Source organism: Centroberyx gerrardi, chromosome 4, assembly GCF_048128805.1.
Source record: "Centroberyx gerrardi isolate f3 chromosome 4, fCenGer3.hap1.cur.20231027, whole genome shotgun sequence".
NCBI lineage: Eukaryota > Metazoa > Chordata > Actinopteri > Beryciformes > Berycidae > Centroberyx > Centroberyx gerrardi.
This window is the reverse complement of record NC_136000.1, coordinates 10,087,541-10,108,737: the sequence shown is the minus strand read 5'-3', so window position 1 is coordinate 10,108,737 and position 21,197 is coordinate 10,087,541. Positions and strand designations below refer to the sequence as shown.

The window sequence follows — 21,197 nt, the reverse complement described above, 5'->3', positions numbered from 1 at the left end:
TTTGGTTTAGTTTATTTTATTTCACTTTGGTTGGACAGAGATTAAAATAAAATCTGACAAAATATATGCTTTTTTGTATCTGGTGCTTTTCCTGATGTTTGTTTTATATCATTCTGTTCTATGGCTGATTATTGATCAATTAGATCTAGTTAGGCTCATTCTCTGTAATGTCCTTTGAGACATGCATGTGATGAAGGGCTGTATAAATATACAAACTTAAACTTGATAAAATATGATGATAAAAAAAACACATAAAGGAGACATGCAAATGCAAAACAAGGATAGAAACCAAGAAATCTTCAAACCACCACCAACAAAAAAAATCTAGATTTTCGACAAAATGAAAGTCATATTTTTGTTTGGTAATGGCCTCAGCTCACTCCGAGGCACGCCAGTCGTGTTTTGGTGTGTAAAGGGTGAGCTTGTCGTCTAGCTCCGGCTTGTTACCGCTGGTGTTTTCCACTGGCTCGGGGCGCTGTAGTGCTCTCTCCACCTCCACCTGTTTTTCAGTGTATGGGGAGGTAGGATGGCTTGCAGTATGTGGCGGTGTGGACCGGGGCATGCCGACACAAACACACACCCACATGCATTCTGCATGTTAGATTGTGTAAGGGCCTCTCGTGTGTCAAGTGTATAGAGATTCAAAGTGGAGCAGATTTCCCATGAACCTTCAGATCACGCTCTCTGTTTTGTTATTGCAGGTTTTTCTTGCAGTTTCTGTTTACCTGTTTTTTTTTCTGTCTGCCTGTCTCTGTTTTTGTCTGCTTGTTTTTCTGTTTTGATCTGCCTGTCTCTCTCTTTCTGCCTGACCGCCTCTGTGTTTCCCTCTGTCTGCCTGTCTATCTCTTTCGTTCTCTCTGCTTCTGTTTGTCTACCTGTCTCTTTCTTTCTCTCTGCCTGTCTCTCTTTTCTCTCTTTTTCTCTCTTTCTGTCTGTCTGTCTCTCTATTTCTGTCTTTCTCTTTCTGCCTGTCTCTCTGTTTCTCTCTGTCTGGCTCTCTGTTTCTCTCTGTCTGTCTGTCTGTCTGTCTCTATTTCTGTCTGCCTATCTCTCTGTTTTTGTCTGTCTGCCTGTCTCTCTATTTCTGTCTGTCTTTCTGCCTCTTTCATTCTCTCTATTTGTTTCTGTTTCTATTTGCCTATTTCTTTCTATCTGCCTGTCTCTCTTTCTGTCTAGATCTTTCTCTCTCTCTCTCTCTCTCTCTCTCTCTCTCTCTCTCTCTCCTCTGCCTGTCATTCAGACTGTGGTGGCTTTGCTATCTTAATGTTGCCGCTCGGCTCGGGTCCAGAGAGTTATAGGGGCTAAGTGTTCGTACGGCCAAAGGCAGGACGAGCCATATAAAAGCACTGAGCTTATAGACGTGATGTATGACATCCTACGTGACTGCTTTGGTAAAGAAGCAGCATCCTACTGCAAGGGCACAGCCCCGCTACTGTGTGTGTGTCTGTGTCTGTGTGTGTGTGTGTGTGTGTGTGTCCGCTGTAAAATAGCAATGAAATCTCAATGCCAAGTGATCTGCTGTCCTTCGCCGCTGCTTTGGAGGAGCTGTTGCTGTTGTGTGTGTGTGTGTGTGTGTGTGTTGTCCTCGCTGCCATGTTAACGCTTTGTGTCCTGGATTTTCCCCCCCTTGCTCTGCAGTTGCTATGGCAACGCACCAAGAGGCTCCATCATGTGTCTGCGCCTGTGACCGCAATTTATCACAGCTCACAAGCACTGGCTTTATGTGTGTGTGTGTGTGTGTGTGTGTGTGTGTGTTTGTGTGTGTGTATATGTGCTTGTATTTCTCTTTCTTTGTTTGGCATTTGATCATATTTGCCTATTTTGAGGTGACGCCGAGCTAAAAGCATTCGCCAAGCTCTGCCTAGTCTCGTCTAGCATGAGGATTAACCTTGTGCAGTCTTACAAAACACAACATTGAAACAGCCAGCGTCTTGCGCTTGAGCTGCGATTGAGTCATGATCAGGTATTGTTGGTGATTGAAAACGCCATCCTCCTCCTTAGGACTGATGAATGTGAGTGTGGGCTGTGTCCTCCACGCAGAATACTGAAACAAGAAAGAATAGCAAAATACCCATGGAAAATTCCTAGAATTAGAATGAGAGTAACCTTTTTCACCAAGTACAATAAATGTAGAGGAATTTGCCTTGGTGGCGTTGGTACAGACACATGCCAACATCTTAGACAGTGTGTACTTAGACCCATGGTACAAGGACAACAACGCTTCATATGCAGTGCAAAGGGAACAGTGCAAGACATACGACAGATAACATGGCATACAGTATCGTTGCAGCTGTAGAGGTGAGTGTCCAGTACTGAGTGTCCTGTAGTGGACCAGTGAACGGTGACAGTGAGCTAATTATACAGACGAGATGCATGAAATAGGTTATGAGTATCGGGGAACACGAGCATAAATCATGAGTCTGAAAAGTGCCATCGTTTGCAATGACTTTAAAGTCCCAAGCCCAGCGGTTTGGGTGTCCGGCCCAAAACAGAAAGGTCACAGGTGCGTTCCCCGCTCCCCGCAATAATGTGCCGCGTGTGCCGTGGAAATGTCCTTGAGCAAGACGCTGAACCCCCTGTCTGATCAATCATTGTAAGTCGTCCTGGATAAGAGCGCCAGCTAAACGCCTAAAATGCAAGCCAGCGGTGTGAGGCAGCCTGTGCTCTGCAGCCTATTTTGTGTTTTCCCTCTCATGGGCTCAGTTCCATTTTAGACCACCGAAGGGGCGGCGGGCAGAAATGGAACAAGGCCGTTAACTAAAAGTACTAACCATGGAGATGAACCCCGAGGAACTAACTTTGTCTGAAATACGGTGGCAGCGATTATTTATCAAGCTGTCTTTCTTGCATTCTTTGTCTCTCTCTCTCTCTCTCTCTCTCGTTATGTTGGTTTAGCTAAAGAACAATAGCACCCTTCTTGACATGTGGGTCCTACATCATGTCTCATACCTCGTTAAGAATACATTTTACCTCAGGCAAGAATGTTATAGTTTTGTATAGATTTTTCCATTATTGAGCCAGTAAGTAGCTGTTTTTTCTTTTCTTTTTCTTTTTGCTGATTCTGGATGGTAGCCATTTTTCTGCTGATTCATGCCTGAGCTCCTGGGTGTGGTGTTGGCGGGGTGCTCTGCCCAATGTCATCAACCGATTCCAGTTATGATCGTGTCTTGTTAAAAAAAGAAAAGAAAAAGAAAACCGCTTTCGGCTCTTGTTGTACGTCTTTATCTAGCGCTTGTCTACGATACAAGAACATCCGAGGGACACAGGAATGTCTTTGCGTTTGACTCTGCTAAATCCGCGAGATTGATCTGTTTTGGGGTTTTTTTTTATGCAAAGCACCTCATGGAGCCAAAAGTAACTCATTCACATACTAATTAATTCATTCATATATTCATATATTGACACACACACTGTTACCCTATGTGCCCCCTAGTGGCCATTAGGATGCATGGCATTTTTTACCGATGACACACTGAACCAGGATCATTCACTCGGCTCTTTTTTTCCTTTTGCACTGCACTTCCCAGAGATCACCTGTCAATCAAACAGTGTGGCCAGTTACTGTGACGTCTTTTTCCTTGGATTTTCTGCTGATGAAGTTTCTGTAGGTGGCGCTCTTTTCTCTGTCTGTTCAGCCATGGTGGCTATCGCTGCTCACGCTAACGGCCGAGTTCTTCTACTATTCATTGCAAACAAACTGCTGCCGCCGAAAACGCGAACAGCATCACTTCCTGTGCACCAGAGGAATTTTCCCAGGAAAGACTTACCACCGGCTGTTTAGAACAGCAAATGTAAAAGCTTTCATGAATGGTGTAATAGTTGAATCACTATTGTATTACGTCAATCGGCGATAGAGAGTACCATAACGGACATTTATTTAGATGAAAATGCCACGGATTATTATTTTAATATGATGTTTCTGATCTGCGCTTTAAGCTTAGTCACAGCTGCACTCAGTGTGAGTCACAAGAGTGCCAGCCAGAAATGCCAAAAATGTGAATGTAAAATGTTCTGTCCGGGAGGCAGTCGGGGTCCTTTCTACCCAGAGAGCCACACTGCTTCCCTAAAGGTTTTCTAAAAAGGAGTTACCTGATCGGTTACCTAACCCCCCCCCCCCCACCGTCTCTCTCTCTCTCTCTCTCTCTCTCTCTCTCCCTCTCTCTTCCTCTCTCTCCCAGGCCTGAGACCCAGCAGAAAGCCCCGGCGAGTGCCCCTCCTCCCCCGCCGCCCCCTCCGCCTCCCCCTGAGCCGGCAGGGCCCCCGGAGCCGGAGGAGGAGATCCTGGGCTCCGACGATGAGGAGCAGGAGGACCCCGCGGACTACTGCAAAGGTCAGGACGACACACAGACTGACACACACACACACACACACACACACACACGTACCGAAGTCGTCTGTCCCAGCCCATTACTTCCGCTCTCTACATCTGTCGTACGGAGCAGGGGAACTCCTCGTCTGCAATGGCTCCCCCTCTTTCTGTCTCCCTGTCTGTCTCCCTGTCTGTCTGTCTGTCTGTCTGTCTGTCTGTCTCTCTGTCTGTCTCTCTGTCTGTCTCTCTATATCTGTCTTGCACTGTGTCTACTCTCTATCTTTCTGTCTTTCTTTTTCACTCGTCTGTCTCTGTCTCTCTCTTTCTCCAATACACTTAAGGCTGTCTGGACCCATATCTGGTTTCTTCCGTCCCTCCTCCTCCTCCTCCTCCTCCTCCTCCCTCCTTTCTCCCTCCATCCTAATGGGATTTGCAGCAGTGTCACTCTAGCCATCAGTGTGACATGCTTTGGTAGTTGTGACACCAGTGTCTCAAGGTTGTTTGGTTGTTGCCAGGAAGGAGCGTTCTGCTAGCTCCCTGCAGTGGCTTCGGATGCCATTTTGTAAACATTAAAAAAACATTATACTAAGTTTATCCTTCAATATCAGTGAAAAAAATAGTGTAGTGTGTTTGCAAGTGTTATCATTTTGTCAACCAAGAACTTTAGTTGCCTATTATCATTTTAAAAATACTATGATGTGTTTTAATCAGGTGCTATCATACATTTTAAAGAGTTACTTACTTTTAAGAGTTACTAAATTCGATTTCTGTGATGTTCTGGAAGCAAACTTTCAGATCTCACTTGTTAGTTATTTGTAGTTCTCAGTGTATATTTTTTGGCCTGCCTACCTTTCCTGTGTTGTGCAGTAATTAAAGAATTTCCCCAAAATTGAGATCAATAAAATACACCTACTACAAATGTTAGCCTGGCAAGCTAGGCTTCGCTTACTGCCAGCTGGAAAGTATCGTTGTTGCAAAGAGGATTTTGATGTCTCATTTTGGTAATTATATTCAGATCCAGGTTGAAGCATTACATATAATTTGTATATGATTTTTTGAATTCAAAAAGTGTGCGGGTGGTATTGATCCCCATGGGGAAATTAGGTTGTTGCAGCAGCAAAAGTAATAGGATTCAGTAGGGAAAAAGACAGATCGAATATAAGCACAAATAGAGTATCAATAAGCAATAAAAGCACAAATAAAAAGCAATAAAATAGAATCTAAACAATTGTGGAATTCTATTAACATATGCTGGTGTCAATTACACACGTTATGTAGACGGTATTGATTAGAAATATGGGAGTATGCATTATTAACATTTATGGATTAAGTTACAATTGTTACTGCATTTATTTACAGTTGTTACATACAAGATGTTGCTGCAGTCACAATTCTTTTATTAGATATGGATGACTAAATTAGAAATGTGCTTTATATAGAAAAATAAGAATATATAAACGTAATGCTATAAAACTGAAAATATCAGTATGTATACAGCATAAAATGATGACATCATTACGGAAACATTGTTAATATATGCAAAATATAACAATGAAAACTGAAGAAGTGACTGTGAATTTACAGCATGTAAATTAACAAGTCTATGGCCATATATATGTTCATAAAGTGTCATAGTGTGTCGACTAGCGTTCTAAAAAACACAAAAATAAACAAGAATATTCACTTTACTGATGCTGCAGGATGGAGGCACCATATGTACAGAAAAATGTCAGCATGCAAAACACATTTGCATTCTTATCTGGGTTAGAGGTTTGATTCCCACTGGGGTCAGCATGCTACATAATTAAGGCGTCCACCAAATGTCAGATGTTAACGTGACTCACAGTTGCTCAATTCAAAAAGGATATGCTTGGATCAGAACAAATCAACCGCCTTATCACCAACGCCATGTTGTCAGCTAAATAAAAGAGGTTTTCCACACCCTTTTTTCTTAAGTGTTCCTGTTATGACCAGGCGGTCCTTGCATAGAACAGGTCTAGAATGGAGGAGTTAAGAAACGTATTCCTTCTCTTCATTATTGTAGCTTTCTTCACCAGCCGCCGTCTCTACCTGCCCTTGGAAATCCGCCCCGTCTTGTACTTTTCTCCTGTCCTTCTTTCCTCCTGTCTGCCTTCTGTCTCGTTTCTCTGTCTGTCCCCTCTCCCTCCCTCTCTGTCGCTTTCTTTCCAGTTCTTACTCACTAATGGATTTCATATGTCATTGCCTAGTTATCACTTACAGTAGTCTGTAACCTTGATTTTCTCTCTCTCTCTCTCTCTCTCTCTCTCTCTCCCTCTCTCTCTCTCTCAGGAGGGTACCATCCGGTGAAGATAGGGGATTTGTTCAACGGGAGGTACCATGTGATCAGGAAGTTGGGATGGGGCCACTTCTCCACCGTATGGCTGTGCTGGGACATACAGTGAGTCACACACACACTCTCTCACTCACTCAAACACACACACACACACACACACACACACACACACACACACACAAAGGCTTTTAATGCAACCTTCACCATGCTCTCATACATACACATCACACACCACAAATGCACACACACAGAAAAACAGTTACATAACATATACTGTACACAGTATGTACACAGTCTGACACATGCTGCCACCCACATGCGCAAACACACACACACACACACACACACACACACACACACACACTCACAGTTTTAATGCAACCTTGCTCTGATATACACACACAACAGACAGACATACACCACAGAGAAACACACAACACAAAAGCTCTCTCTCACACACACACACACACACACACCACGGAAAAACACTCACATGCGCACACCACACGTGCACCTGTCGACAGGATCCAGCGCGTTACCATGACAACAGCTGCAACCAAACCTTCCTTGCGCTGACACCAAAGCCAGCCATTTGCACCATAATGTAGCTCCTGCGTTAACATGTTAACCACAGCGGATGGATGACAGTATCATCGTCCCAGTGTCACCTTTCACTGTCTCATACACACACACATACACACACACACTCATTTACTCATGTCACCTGGACCTAATTATACTAATGGTGGCTATAAACTAGTAAGATATGGTCTGCGCTTCATAAAGAATGCTTACTTTGTTTCCAGATTTTTCAGTTTTTTCATTCTTTTATCAAGACAATTCAATTCAGTTTAAATGAAATGAGTGTTGTCGTTTTTTCTCGGAGCCAGTGCGCACACAATTAAAAATCATTTATATGGATTAAGCACAACGTTAAAAAGAGAAACATTAAAGTACAACATACACACAACACGACTGCCAGAAATACAATGCAATAATAAAAAAAACAATCAAGGGTACAATAAATTAAACGCAAATATCTATGGACAGTTACACATGTCTATGATGAAGGATGAGGTGGCAGGTTTTGGCACGTGTTAACATAATTTCTACCTGATACAATGCCACATACACTCATTTTTAAACTGAAAAATGTGTTTATGCTCTGGTGGCTTCCAATAATTTTGGTGAATATCTGGCAGGGTAGTGTGAGTGGCAAAGGTGTGATGAAGGTGTGGTCAGGGACATTTGATAAGTTCAGGTGATAATTTTTATTGTCCCGTCTCTGATACAGACTGATAGATAACATGACTGGCTTTATAACAGCTTATCAGTGTATGAGTCAGTATAAAATTGAATTGTGTGTGTGTGTGTGTGTGTGTGTGTGTGTGTGTGTCATTGCAGGGTGAAGAACTTTGTGGCGATGAAGGTGGTGAAGAGCGCTCAGCATTACACAGAGACGGCCCTGGATGAGATCAAACTGCTACGATGTGTGAGCACCTGACTAGTTTGACTCTTGGTGTCGAATCAGAAACCCTCCCGCCATGCTTTCTTCCTTTCTTCCCTCCTTCCTTCCTTCCTTCCTCCCTATTTTACCTCACCCTTCCTTTTGTCTTTCTTCCCATCTTGCTTTCTCCCTCTTTTCCTTCCCCTCTCATGATTTTCCTGCCTTAGTTTGCTTATTATTATGCAAGTTTTTTCTCCTTTCCCCCATTTCTCCTCACTTTCCTTACCCTCCCTCTTCCTTCCCTTTCTTATTTCCTTTGTTCATTAATTCGTTCGTTCCTTCCTTATTTCCTTCCTTCCTTCTTATCTTTCCTCTCCCTTCCTTTTTTAATTTCTCTCCATCTTGCCTTTCCCTTCCTCTCTTTTGATGTTCCCTCCTGCCTTAGTTTGTTTATCCCTTCCTTCCTTCCTTCAATCCTTCCTTCCTTCCTTCCTTCCTTATCTCCTTTCATCTCTCCCTCCCTTTCTGCTGTCCGTCCTTCCCAAAGATACACTGGTCATTTATCTTGCATGGCTGGTGAAAGGAATATTGCAATCAATTTTTCAGCATCTTCATAGCGCTGTCTCCCTTATTCTTCTCTCTTTTTCTTCCTCTCCTCATCTCTCTTTCTCGCTTGCTCTTTCCCTCATCCCCGCTGTCTTCTTCTCCTCCTTTGCCCATACCTCTCTCTGATCTCCCTTCCTTCATCCCTCTTTCTTTTCCTCCTATAATCATCCAACTCCCTCATCCTCCTTCCCTCATTCATTCTTCTTGTCTTCCTTTCCTCACACCCGTGTCTTCTTGTCCTCTTTCCCTCATTATTCTCTGTTGCTGTCCTTTTTTCATCCTCCTGTCTTCTCATCCTCTTTCCCCATCCCCCCCATCTTGTTGTCTTTTCTTCATCCTACTCTTTTCTCGTCTTCCAGGTGAGAGAGAGCGACCCCGGCGACCCCAACAAGGACATGGTGGTTCAGCTCATCGACGACTTCAAGATCTCTGGAGTCAACGGCATACGTATCCCCATCAGAAGTGTGTGTGTGTGTGTGTGTGTGTGTGTGTGTGTGTGTGTCTGTTTGTCTGTGACAGAGACCTGGTAGTGTTGCTCCTTGATTCCCTGTCCCAGATGTGTGTATGGTGTTTGAGGTGCTGGGTCATCACCTGCTGAAGTGGATCATCAAGTCCAACTACCAAGGCCTGCCGCTCCCGTGTGTCAAGAGCATTATCAGACAGGTAAGGACACACACACACACACACACAAACTCTGCTTACACACCTGGCACTTCATTATGTATGCAAGTCATTTTGATACACATCACCCCCACAAAACACATTTCTGTCCTTGTGTTTTTGTGAGACAATGAATCAGTCTCCATCCGTTTGTTTGTTTATTCGTTCAGTCATTCGTCTGTCGTGTGTGATATCTCAGACACTGTTTACTGGATTTGTACGAAATCTGGGGATATTATGTATCTTAGCGTTGCAATGCAGCATTTTCAAAATTACACTGATTGGCCCAAGGGAGGCGCTGCATTGCAGGTCAAAACAAGGTGACAAATTTGTTACTGATTGGCCCAGAAAGCGACTGCATCATTCATTAGGATGTTTACTGTTGGCTTGTTTAATCTGCATTTATTCAGGAAAGGATTTTGCTTTTTCAGCACCACCTTACATACAGTGCACATTCACATCTGGGTCCTGCCCAGTACAGCCACAGACTTGTATTGTTGGAGCGATGGGGGTTCAATGGGGGAAGTGTTACTCATTCACTTTCCTTGCCCAGTTCACCGCTTTCTTTGGAATGAAACGGATGGTCTAGAAAGACTGAATGAAAAGAGAGAAAGGAAAAAAGTGATGAACAAAGATAAAAAACGGAGGAGATATATATAGAGAGCGAGAGAGAGAGACTCAGAAAGCAACATTCACACCCGCCACATTGGCCAACTAATACAGTGCGTGCTATTGTGCAGTTCACACTTTTTTTTTTTCCAGGACTGTTGCCTTCCTAAGACACAGGACTTCCAGGCATTTCCCCCTTAGCCACCTCCTGACGAGCATGTGAACTTATCCAGCCATTTCAGCCGCTGCCAGCCTCCTGCCTGAAAGCCAAGCTGCAGATGAATAGAAATGAATTGAGACTGTTCTCCGCTTCAAACCCAAAGCCAGAAGCACAGAAACACACGAGATGAAAAACAGTGGAAAAAAAACCCCAAAACATCAACAGCCTGGTCTGCCCTAAGAGAACGACGAGCATTAAAAGAACGTCTAATTTGGCTCAGAGAAAGAGAAGGAATGAAAGGGAGAGAAGGAGAGAGATAGAGAAAAGGACCGAGGCAAGGAGGGAGAGAGCTTGCCTGCATTTATGTGTTTCTACATGCCTAAACAGGGTTGCGTTTGCATGATTTCAGTTTATATTTCTGTGTGTGTGTGTGTGTGTGTGTGTGTGTGTGTGTGTGTGTGTTTGCAGGTCTTGCAGGGCCTGGACTACCTCCACAGTAAGTGTAAGATCATCCACACGGACATCAAGCCAGAGAACATCCTGATGTGTGTGGACGACGCCTTTGTTAGGCGCATGGCTGTGGAGGCGACTGAGTGGCAGAAAGCTGGGGCGCCCCCACCCTCCGGATCAGCAGGTAGGGACACACACACACACACACACACACACACACACTTTACATGTTTTAGATGCACTGAATTAAAGGGGGGTATCCTAGGGAGTGGCGCTCTGAGATGTGTAGGAGTAACAGTGAAAAACGGAAATGTGTAGTCATTGCCATTTTGTCATAGTTCCTAATTGGGAAAATTACCAATTTTTTCCAGTCATTTAGATTTTGCTCAAAAATAATGGAGAAGGAAGGAAGAGGAGTACAACTATCTAAACAATTACATATAATATTAATATTATTATGGTATTAATGAATAAATATTATATGTATCGTATAAGTATTTATTATAAGTTCTATTAATTATTATTATTTAATAATTAATGAAGAAACCTCATGAATATTCATTGGTGATATCACATTCCACCGTACGAGACGTGAGAAACGGGAGCAGCTGCTAAACAAAGTTGTTTTTACCAAGACCTTAAACATTACTGTTTCGCCTAAATCAAAAAAGCATCTTGCAGAAAAAAAAGATAATGGTCTGAATGTGAGTCATTCTCTTTGACTCCCAGCCAGAAAAGAAGCGGTCTAGTCTAGTCGAGTCTAACAGTATTTTCAGTGAAGATGGAAGTAGTCTGAAGAGACGAGACCTATCGCTTTGCCTGTATGTGTCTGTTTTGCCCGAGTGTCTGTATAGCCACTGGACTCGAGTGAAGTCAACCAATCAGGGCTAGAGAAGGGAGTTGGATCCCCAGCCGATCAGAGCAGTGGCTCATTTTGCTTGTGTACCAAGTCCCCAAAATGGTCTTTAAATTTCTGGGTGGAAGAGAAGTGCTGCAGTATAAATTACTAAAAAATATTGCTAACTTTTTACTCAAAAAAAATTAAAATTACAAATGTGTTTCACAGATGGCAGGTAATGAGAAAGTGAATTATACCACATCTCTAAAGTATAATTTGCACTGGAATTGAATATCATGGAGGTTCAGAATGGTTTAAGGATCCAGAGAGCATCGTTGCCACCACATAACCTGGCTACTGATTACTTTACTTTTACATTTTAGGACTTTACAGTGAGTGATCAGGTAGGGACTCAGATAATTAATTTTCTACATTCATTCCCTAACCCTAAAAAAAACTTTAACCTTAATCCTTACTCTAATCCTAATCCTAATTCTAATCTTAACCTCAAACCCTAAACTAGCCCCTAAACTGGGAAAATGTCCTCACTTTATGTGAGGACATTTGGTCCTCATAAGTATAGAAATACAAGAACACACACACACACACACACACACACACACACACACACGCTGATCTGCCTAATCAGCTGACAGTGAATCAGACAGGCAGACGTGTGTCCCATGGCTTCGTAAAGCTGTCCAACAACCCCAAACCATTTGGAGTAAGATCTAACTTTGGCAACAGCATGGCTCTACTAAAAGACAGCAGGCACTGTTATTGGAAAAGTATCTGATTTACTCATGCAGTCTCGCTTTTACACTTACATTTTAGGTAATTAGGTAATGCTCTTACCCAGAGTGATTCACAATTAGTGCAGTAGAATAGCAGTAGAATAATCTTAAATTCCTCACCTGCCACCGTTAAAATAAACCAATAGTAGGAATAGTAGGAATGGGAATGTGAGTACCACAGTGGCCAGACAACGAATGTAATAAATAATAATTTTTCACTTGAATGATCATGTATAATAGAGAAGTGCTTAGTGAAGAAATAAGATCCAGGGAGCAAAAGCAGAAAAGCCTCGTCGGCTGCTTGTGTTTCAGCGCAAGAGACAAGAGACTTTGCTTCTTCTTTCATCTTCTGTCGTCAAGTTCTTCCACTGGAAAAAAAATCAAGTCCTTAACAGCCAGACTTGACAAACTCGTCATGAACCCTGTCCTCTTGGTGAACCCCCCATGAGCTGTCAATTGCTTGCATCAGCCAATGGAGTCCTTCTAAGCCTTAGGGTAGCCAATTACACTGCTTACTTTTCTGCACAATTAAGGTCAGGCACATTACCATTAGCTATCAAAACAGGAAGTTCCAGCAGGACACTGGAGGATGACACAATCTGTCTGTTATGTGATTTGGGAGAAAGAATGAAAGTTAAATTAATTTTATGTTTCATTGTCATTAATATGATGAGCGGAGAAGTGTGCTTTATAGCAAAATGACTTCTGTTTCTGCTAATTAAATTTGGTGAGACAATGAGGACAGACTTGTGATGTGCTTCAGAAAAGGTGGATTCAATACAGCAGAAAAACGTACTTTGTCCACATTGTTTGTGTGATAACGATAATGAGTTTATTTAGGAATATGTTTGATATACACAAACTGCAAAGTGATGTAAGGATGTATCTGGAAACCTAGAGTGCATGACAAATCAATTAATTAATCAATCAGTCAATTCAGCATCAAACGACAGATAAATCCTTCAATCAATGCTCTATATACCAATATGTCTACTGAGAATGCATATTTATGGAAAATAGAATTGATCAGTCATATTTTATTTGCAAATATGACTGGCAATGTGCAGGTATTATAGCCTAAGACTAATTTGTATCACCTCTTGAGAAAATACTTTTTATATTTTTGGTATTTATTTATTTATTTATATATTTATTTTTATATTTTTGTAAATAATATATATAGTTCACAACATCATATAGAGTCTATGTGCCTATTTTAAGTGCAAGTCAGCGTTCTTTACTCTCCTTTTGAGGTTTAGTATTGCAGGTTTGACTGAGGTGTCAGATGATTTCAAGCGAGGCTATACGGTGCTATATGGGAATTACATTCCAAGGCATGAGAAGAATAAAACATTATTATTATGGATCTGGGACAAGGGAATAAGACTGCGTGAGGGATCTTTTCTTCAATCGTGTGCAGTTTTCCCACTTCACCCACAGATTCTGTATGTATGAAGTCTGGGAGCCTATACATAATCCGATGACCTCTTTTCCAGGCAGGAGGAATACTGAACGTAGTGTGAACCCAGTAATGAGAGGGATTCATGCTTAAACTTTGTGAACTTGATAAACTTTGCGACCTCTGATTGTTGTTTTTCTTTCTGTCTGTCAGTCAGCACAGCCCCCCAGCTCAAACCGGTGAGTACGGCAGATGTGAGTATGAAATGAGAGGAATGCACACACACACACACACACACACACACACACACACACACAGACACACACACATGCACACACACACACACACACACATATGCACACACACACGCATGCACACACACACACACCCACACACGGCGACAAAAAAGGTACATGCGGCAATTTAACACAGTGCGGTGCGGTTTCCATGACAACTAGAGACAGATGCAAGGAGAGGCTACTGAGTAAATCCACACTATTGATACACAATACTCACAATGTCTTAAAATTAATTGTATTTTCAACTGCACTGGTCAATCTACATCAACTAGGATGGATCCTTGGTTTTCTTTATGAGTATGCATGTCCAATAAATAGGAGATTTCAGGAATTTAACATATTAAAATACCATATTAGACACAATATAATTAGGAGTTTGTTACTTTGCATATCCCTCTCAGAGAAACACAAGGAATATAGTAACATATATAGAGAGTGTACTATTATTTATCGTTATTAACATACAGAAGAGGCCTAGATGCACATTATTTAAACATCACAATACAATCTTCTGTGATACGCCAAAGAGAGTCAAACCTTAAGTACCACCTACTCATGCTCTTGTATTTTCCTCCCCTCTCCTTCGCTATCCCTTTTTTTATCCCAGGTGGGGAAGATCTCCAAGAACAAGAAGAAGAAGCTGAAGAAGAAACAGAAGCGGCAGGCGGAGCTGCTGGAGAGGCGGATGCTGGAGATCGAGGCCCTGGAGAGAGAGGCCGAGAAGAAGGAGGAGCAGGCCAACGAGGAGGGCGAGGAGGACGAGGAGGGAGAGGAGGAGGAGGAGGAGGAGGAGGGGGGGCGCAAACACAACCCGGCCCCTCCCGCCCCGCCGGCGCCGGGCCCCGCCATGGCCCTGGGAGAGAGCGACGAGGAAGACGAGGATGAGGAGGACGGGGAGGACGAGGAGGAGGAGGCAGGAGAGAGGGAGAGGCCCACCAGGTTGACCAATCATACATGTGAGTTCATACGATGCCGAGCTCTTTTTTTTGTCTCAATTGACGTTTTTAAAAGCACGAATAACTTGTTTTAAACGAATATTTGTTCCTTTTATTATTTGGATGTTTTAATATGTTCAACTGAAGATAACTTGACTGGCATTTCTCATTGAACTCCACTACAATAGAGAGAGAGAAAGAGAGTTGCTTGTTCTTACGCTGTTTGTCTGCTAGGGGAATAGTGTAATTATACTGATTACTAATTTAGCATTGGTGAGGCCAATTTTTTGCTTTTTCTTCTCCCGGCGGTCTGTTCTCTCTGCTGCTGCTGATGGACTTTGTGAGGGGGAGTTGGTTTGACTGGGACTGGGAGTATTTTTGTTCATTCAAATTACTTGATGGGGATACATTCATTAATTTATTTCTTACTCGGTGTGGCCTCTCTCACACATTCAGTTTAATTCAAGGTGAAGGAAACATTGGCTCAGCCAGACGATGTATCCTGACAACATGTTGGTTGCACCACACAATTTAAGTGAAATGCACAGTGAAGGAAAAGTGAGTAACATATTTAGGTTAGACTGTACTGTTTACTGTATCCAGGTTGTCAACAACTAGAAAGGCAATGTTCCAAAGCAGAGCAGTGGGTTTGACAGGCCTGCAGTATGTATGTGTGTGTGTGTGTGTGTGGGTTTGGGGTGTGTGTGTGTGTGTGTGTGTGTGTGTGCGTGTGTGTGTGCAGATAGAAAGCTGTCAGGCAGACTGTGAATGAATGGGAGGTGGATTGGCTCCAACCAGTCCACCCACACTAGTCCCACTGTGTAGGGGGGGCTGTGTAGGGGGGGCTAGGCTGATTCACAAACAACCACCATCTCGATCTCTCTCTCTCTCTCTGTCTCTCTCTCTCTCTCTCTCTCCCTCCCTCCCTCACACCCTCTCCCCTGTCTCTTTCACTCTATCCTTCTCTCCCTATCACCTCTCTCTCTCTTCAATCTTTATTCTCTTTGCCGTCTTTCACGCTGTTTTTCACTCTGCCTACCCCGTCTTTGAGCACATTTTTATCTCCTTCCCACCCACTTCCTCTCTTAACTCTTCTTCTCTCCTCTCTCCATCTCTGTCAGGTGCGGCGCCTCCCCAGGAGCAGAGCGAGGCGCCTCGCATCACAGAAGGCGACCCCGATGAGGAGGAGGAGGAGGAGGAGGAAGAGGAGCCCACACCCGTCGCTGAAAAAGATGCCCCCATTCCCCCCACCTCAGAGGAAGGCAACGGAGACGCGACACAAGCAGAGGTGGAGGAAGAGGAGGAGGAGGAGGAGGGAGTGAAAGAGGCACAGGACGACAACGAGGAAGAGGAGGCAGAGGAGAAGGAGGAGGAGGAGGGAGAAGAGGAGGAGGAGGAGAAAGAGACTGAAAGAGAGGAGAACGAGATAGAGGAGCCAAAGAGCGAGAACAAAGCAGAGGAGGAGGCGGCGGAGGAAGAGGGAGACGAGTCGAAGGAGCAAGAGGGAGAGGAGGAGGAGGACGAGGACGAGGAGGAGGGCGATGAGGACGACGACGATGAGGACGACGATGACGACACGACCGCGGACCTCCTGACGGACGTCACCGCCCCCATCAGACTCCACAACAACAACAACAACTCGGCCAAAACCAACGGCCACGTCCTGTTGGGGTCCGAGGGGTTGAAGCCCAACCCCGGCGTGCCTCCGCCCCCCTCGCCCACCCCCATCCCCCTCCTCTGCCCCCTGGTGGAGTCTGAACTCAGCTACACGGACAGGGACAACTCTCTCAGCTCTGGTTATGAGATGTATAACGGCGAGGTGTGCGACCCGGGACTGACCAACGGCTCCAACGATCGCCACCGGGGCACTGCGCCCCGCTTCCCCGAGCTGCCCCTGGATCCCGAGCCGGGAAACCCCGTACCGGTCGGAATGGCAGAAATAGGGGCGGGGCGGTCACCCAACAGCCCCATCGCCGACCGCAGTCGCACTGTGTCGTCCTCGAGCACAGGAGACACACCCAAAGGTGAGATGATGGTTATGTCCATTTATTCACTTACCAATTATATTCACATGTAATTATAGATTAACAAACCATCCAAATCCATGACAATGAAGTTGAATTTATATAAAATGTACGCACACAGATATAGATTAACAAACAATGTACACAAATGGATATACAGTAAACCCCCTAGTATGGATAACACCTATTTCCTGTGTTCACCTGTATTCATATTAACCAATGATTTAACAATAATATAATCAGACTGTATTTGGTTCTTAGGCGATGCAACGGATCAGCCCAACATGAACGACAGTCAGTGTTTTGACTTTTTATTTTACACATTTCAGCTGCCTGATAAGACAAACATTACTAATCCTGTTGCTCATTATTGGGTTTTAGTGTCCAGCGATCCATCTCTTGAAACACTGGGGTGATATTTCAAGAAAGAGGTTTACTAACCCAGACGGAAAATTATTAGATAGTGTCTGCCTTTTGATTACCGTCTCCCCACGATGTTGATTTTATAATCATTAACACTCGTTTGTTGATTGTGCCTCTCACTTCTTTCTAGTCTTAAATAAACTCTGCTGAAATTACACGGCTATTAAAATAGAGTGAAATTAAACTCTGTAACTCTAAGATCATTGTGGATCGCCTCCCCAGAGCTTGATAAGTGTTGGTTTTGAAGTGGCTTAGTCAGTGCGCGCAGCACTTTGTGAAAAATGCTGGGCCAAAATTGTACATTAAATATAAAACCTGCACACTCAAATGCACCAACACACCTTTTCTCTTGACAATGTTTCTCTTTATCAGCTTAATCAGACTCAAAGTGGGTCACAGGCCTGTTTGTGGTGGATTCCCATGTGACGAGATGTTTTCCTCCAAAAGCGTCACAGGGTCCAAGACTGAGTTTCTCAAATTTGATTTCCTGGATGAATAGAAGAACGTCTGGTCTAGAATCAAGGTGTATTGGTACATTAGAGTGTGTAAGCTCTACTTGTGTCTGTTGTGTGTTGGTTGAGCCCCCGTCAGGTATCAGTTAACCCTCTGCTTTCCCTCCCCGTCTCCTCCCAGTCAGGGCCAGAGCTGCAGACCTCCTGGTCAACCCACTAGACCCCCGCAACGCTGACACTATCCGAGTCAAGATTGCTGATCTGGGCAATGCCTGCTGGGTGGTAAGACACAGCATCCAGGATTCATGTGTGTGTGTCCATGTGTGGCCAAGTGTGTGAGTGGGTGCTGGATGTGAGAGGCAGTGATTACTTGAATTGAAACATAGCTTTTTACATTTTAAATTGTAGTATTTAAGTCCTCACAGTCAAGAAAACTGATGAACAAGTATCAGGTTGCGGTCAATTCCCAATAGGAAGCAGTAGCACAAGAGGCACAAATGGGGAAGCACATGCATCAGTGAAATGCTGGCTGTGTTTAGGCTACCTTCTGTGCTCGCTCTAAATACATTTTAAATTAACTTGAGCATCATTTTTGTCCCTGCATGTGTTTCTTTATTTGAGTGTCTTGCACTAGGCTACATTTTAAATGACCAAAGATCAAGGTATTTAAATTGGCATAAAATTCCCCATCCTTGATATATTCGTTCAATTCCACTCTCCTCTCCTCTCCTCTCCTCTCCTCTCCTCTCCTCTCCTCTCCTCTCCTCTCCTCTCCTCTCCTCTCCTCTCCTCTCCTCTCCTCTCCTCTCCTCAGCACAAGCACTTCACAGAGGACATCCAGACGAGGCAGTACCGCTCTATTGAGGTCCTGATAGGAGCCGGATATAGCACTCCTGCTGACATCTGGAGCACCGCCTGCATGGTGAGGAGGAGACACACACACACACACACACACACATACACACACACACACACACATACACACACACACACAATCTACGGGCATAACACATTCTATAGTCACATAAATTGTCGTGTTATACATACGTATTACACATTCACAATGGATGGACCTAACACATAGACATATACACTGACTCATATTTAAATTACACCCACCCACCCACCCACCCACCCACACACACACACACACACACTACCACTCAAGTACTCCATCCTATCTCTTGCAGGCGTTTGAGCTGGCTACTGGAGACTACCTTTTTGAGCCCCACTCTGGAGAGGACTACTCCCGTGATGAGGGTACGTTTTTATTTTTCTTAGTGCCATACACATAAAGCTTAATGTCACAAGCATAGACAAATTCTCATTCAAAAGTATTTCACAGGACATTCTTGTATTTTAAGATTGATCTATAGTCAGGAAATTGGCTCAAAGACAAACAAAGTTTAAAGTACTGTTGTAGTAGGAGTTTTTTGATGTACAGTATAATATGAGAACAAAGTTAAGGTTGTGTGACATTGAATGCATCTTTAATGATTGATGAATCGTGCCGCTTGAAATGTATATGCTATTTATTTGCGTAGGAACACGTTTGTCAGTGATAGCTAAGGAAGATTGATTGGCTGACTGCAAAACGGTTAAACATGCCTCAAAATGAGCTTAGTGTAATTTAGCACATCCCTCACCCCAAGTCCCCCTATCCACTGTCAACTGTGAAACCTGTCCTTGTATTCTGCTGCTATGCCTCCACTCATCTCCACCCTTTAAATCTGACTTGTTCAAAATGCTATAGATACACACAGAGAGCTCACAGTAATCCTGCCATTGAACTAGATGTGACGACTTTTATATATTTTCTTTGTTTGCTGTCAACAGACTGTAAATGGTTAAAATTAATGGTTTAAGGCTCGGCAGCAATGCTAGCCAGTTAGCTGTATCCCATAACTACCTGTGTGTATCTATATCCTGTTCACATGTTACCCTTAAAACTTTACGGTCCCCATATCTGCATGTAGACTCTGGCTTGCCATTCGCCCTGCTCATTCTCCATGCTATTTGTTCCGAAAGACTTGCACAATACCGCACATCCCCAAACCCTCATCCCCGCGTCGCCTCCTTGATCTCTTGATCTCCACTGATCTCACAAGCATTATTTTTCCCCTCACATGCGAGAAGACAACCTAATTTTGCATGTTTGCACAGGCAATATGCCAGTGCCGGTTTTGTCATGACGTCTTGTTGATTTACAACAAGAGATGTTGATCTCCTACCATCGAAGCCAAATTGAAAATATCGCTTCAGGTTCCAGTTCATTCAGTTCTGATTCTAAATGCATGTCACTTTGCTCCCTGAACATTTCATCTCATCACCTCTGCTGTGGAGGCTCAGCTCACTAACACTGATTTTTCTCCTTTACTGTCTGTGACTGTGACTGTCTCTTTCTTTCTCTTTTCCATCCCTCTCCCTTCTCTTCCTCATGTTTTCTCTCACCCCCTCCATTTCCCCCTTTCCACTTTTTCTCCCACTTTCCCCTTCTTCTTATATTTGTCCCCTCCCTCCTCGTCTCTGTCTTCTTTATTTACTTAATTTGTCCCTCCCTCCTCCTCCTCCTCCTCCAACTAATCCTCCTCTTCCTCATCTTCCCTGTTTCTCTGTCTTTTGCACCTCCTTCTCTTCCTTCTCCTCTTTTGGCATCCCTGTTCTGTTTCTCCTTCCCTGTCTCCTCCCTCCTCCCTCCCTCTCTCCTCCGTAGACCACATAGCCCACATCATAGAGCTGCTGGGCTGTATTCCGAGGCACTTTGCGCTCTCCGGAAAATATTCCCGGGAGTTCTTCAACCGAAGAGGTAGCGCTGGCCAGAGAGCTGGTGGGACTGGGATACACAGACGCCTAGATGGACATAACATGCACACTGACAGACAGTCGGGACACAGTGTCATTTCAGCACAAAATAGGAGCCATTACGTTGTTTTGGATTTGAGTTTGCTGCCTGTAATTTGGGTGTGCTGATTGAAAACATTGCCATTGAAAACACAATTTTATCCCTCATAAAAAGAAGTGCCAAAACTACCCACAATACTCTCCACATGTTAAGGTGGTAGCACTGGCTGTCAGTCTGTCAGTGTGTCCATGCAGTATCCCCAGGTAGCAGTGTGTGTCAGTCCCACACAGTGTGTATGTAAGTGTGTGTGCATGCTGTAATGCTGTCCCGTGCCTGTTCTCTTGTGATGTATGTATGTTATGTGGTGGTGGGCAGACCACATCGCTCTGATCATGGAGCTCCTTGGGAAGGTCCCGCGCAAAGTGGTCGCTGCCGGGAAGTACAGCCGAGAGTTTTTCTCCAAGAAAGGTAAACGACACCGGCTAGTATAGGTATAGTACAGGTATAGTATACTAGTATAGGTATAGTACAGGTATAGTATACCAGTATAGGTATAGGTATAGTACAGGTATAGGCCTTGTGTAGAGGCACAGAAAGCAGCAGCCATAGTGTATGGGGAATCTCTTGGTGGTCATG

At 43.9% G+C, this 21,197-nt stretch overlaps 1 protein-coding gene across 4 annotated transcripts in view; it reads left to right on the top strand.

Annotated features, from left to right (window-relative positions):
• srpk2 (SRSF protein kinase 2) overlaps nucleotides 1–21,197 on the top strand; it is a 64,609-nt gene that overhangs the window by 38,882 nt on the left and 4,530 nt on the right. For 2 of the 4 annotated variants that reach the window (XM_078283322.1, XM_078283324.1), the window contains 14 exons: nucleotides 4,179–4,330; nucleotides 6,620–6,728; nucleotides 8,028–8,115; nucleotides 9,036–9,123; nucleotides 9,233–9,339; nucleotides 10,574–10,739; nucleotides 13,800–13,840; nucleotides 14,493–14,841; nucleotides 15,942–16,844; nucleotides 17,088–17,138; nucleotides 17,901–18,001; nucleotides 18,534–18,641; nucleotides 18,910–18,979; nucleotides 20,937–21,029. In XM_078283322.1, the coding sequence (XP_078139448.1) occupies nucleotides 4,179–4,330; nucleotides 6,620–6,728; nucleotides 8,028–8,115; nucleotides 9,036–9,123; nucleotides 9,233–9,339; nucleotides 10,574–10,739; nucleotides 13,800–13,840; nucleotides 14,493–14,841; nucleotides 15,942–16,844; nucleotides 17,088–17,138; nucleotides 17,901–18,001; nucleotides 18,534–18,641; nucleotides 18,910–18,979; nucleotides 20,937–21,029 (2,426 nt within the window). The remainder of the gene's footprint in view (nucleotides 1–4,178; nucleotides 4,331–6,619; nucleotides 6,729–8,027; nucleotides 8,116–9,035; nucleotides 9,124–9,232; nucleotides 9,340–10,573; nucleotides 10,740–13,799; nucleotides 13,841–14,492; nucleotides 14,842–15,941; nucleotides 16,845–17,087; nucleotides 17,139–17,900; nucleotides 18,002–18,533; nucleotides 18,642–18,909; nucleotides 18,980–20,936; nucleotides 21,030–21,197) is intronic. The other 2 variants (XM_078283323.1, XM_071922714.2) reach the window with 2 other exon arrangements.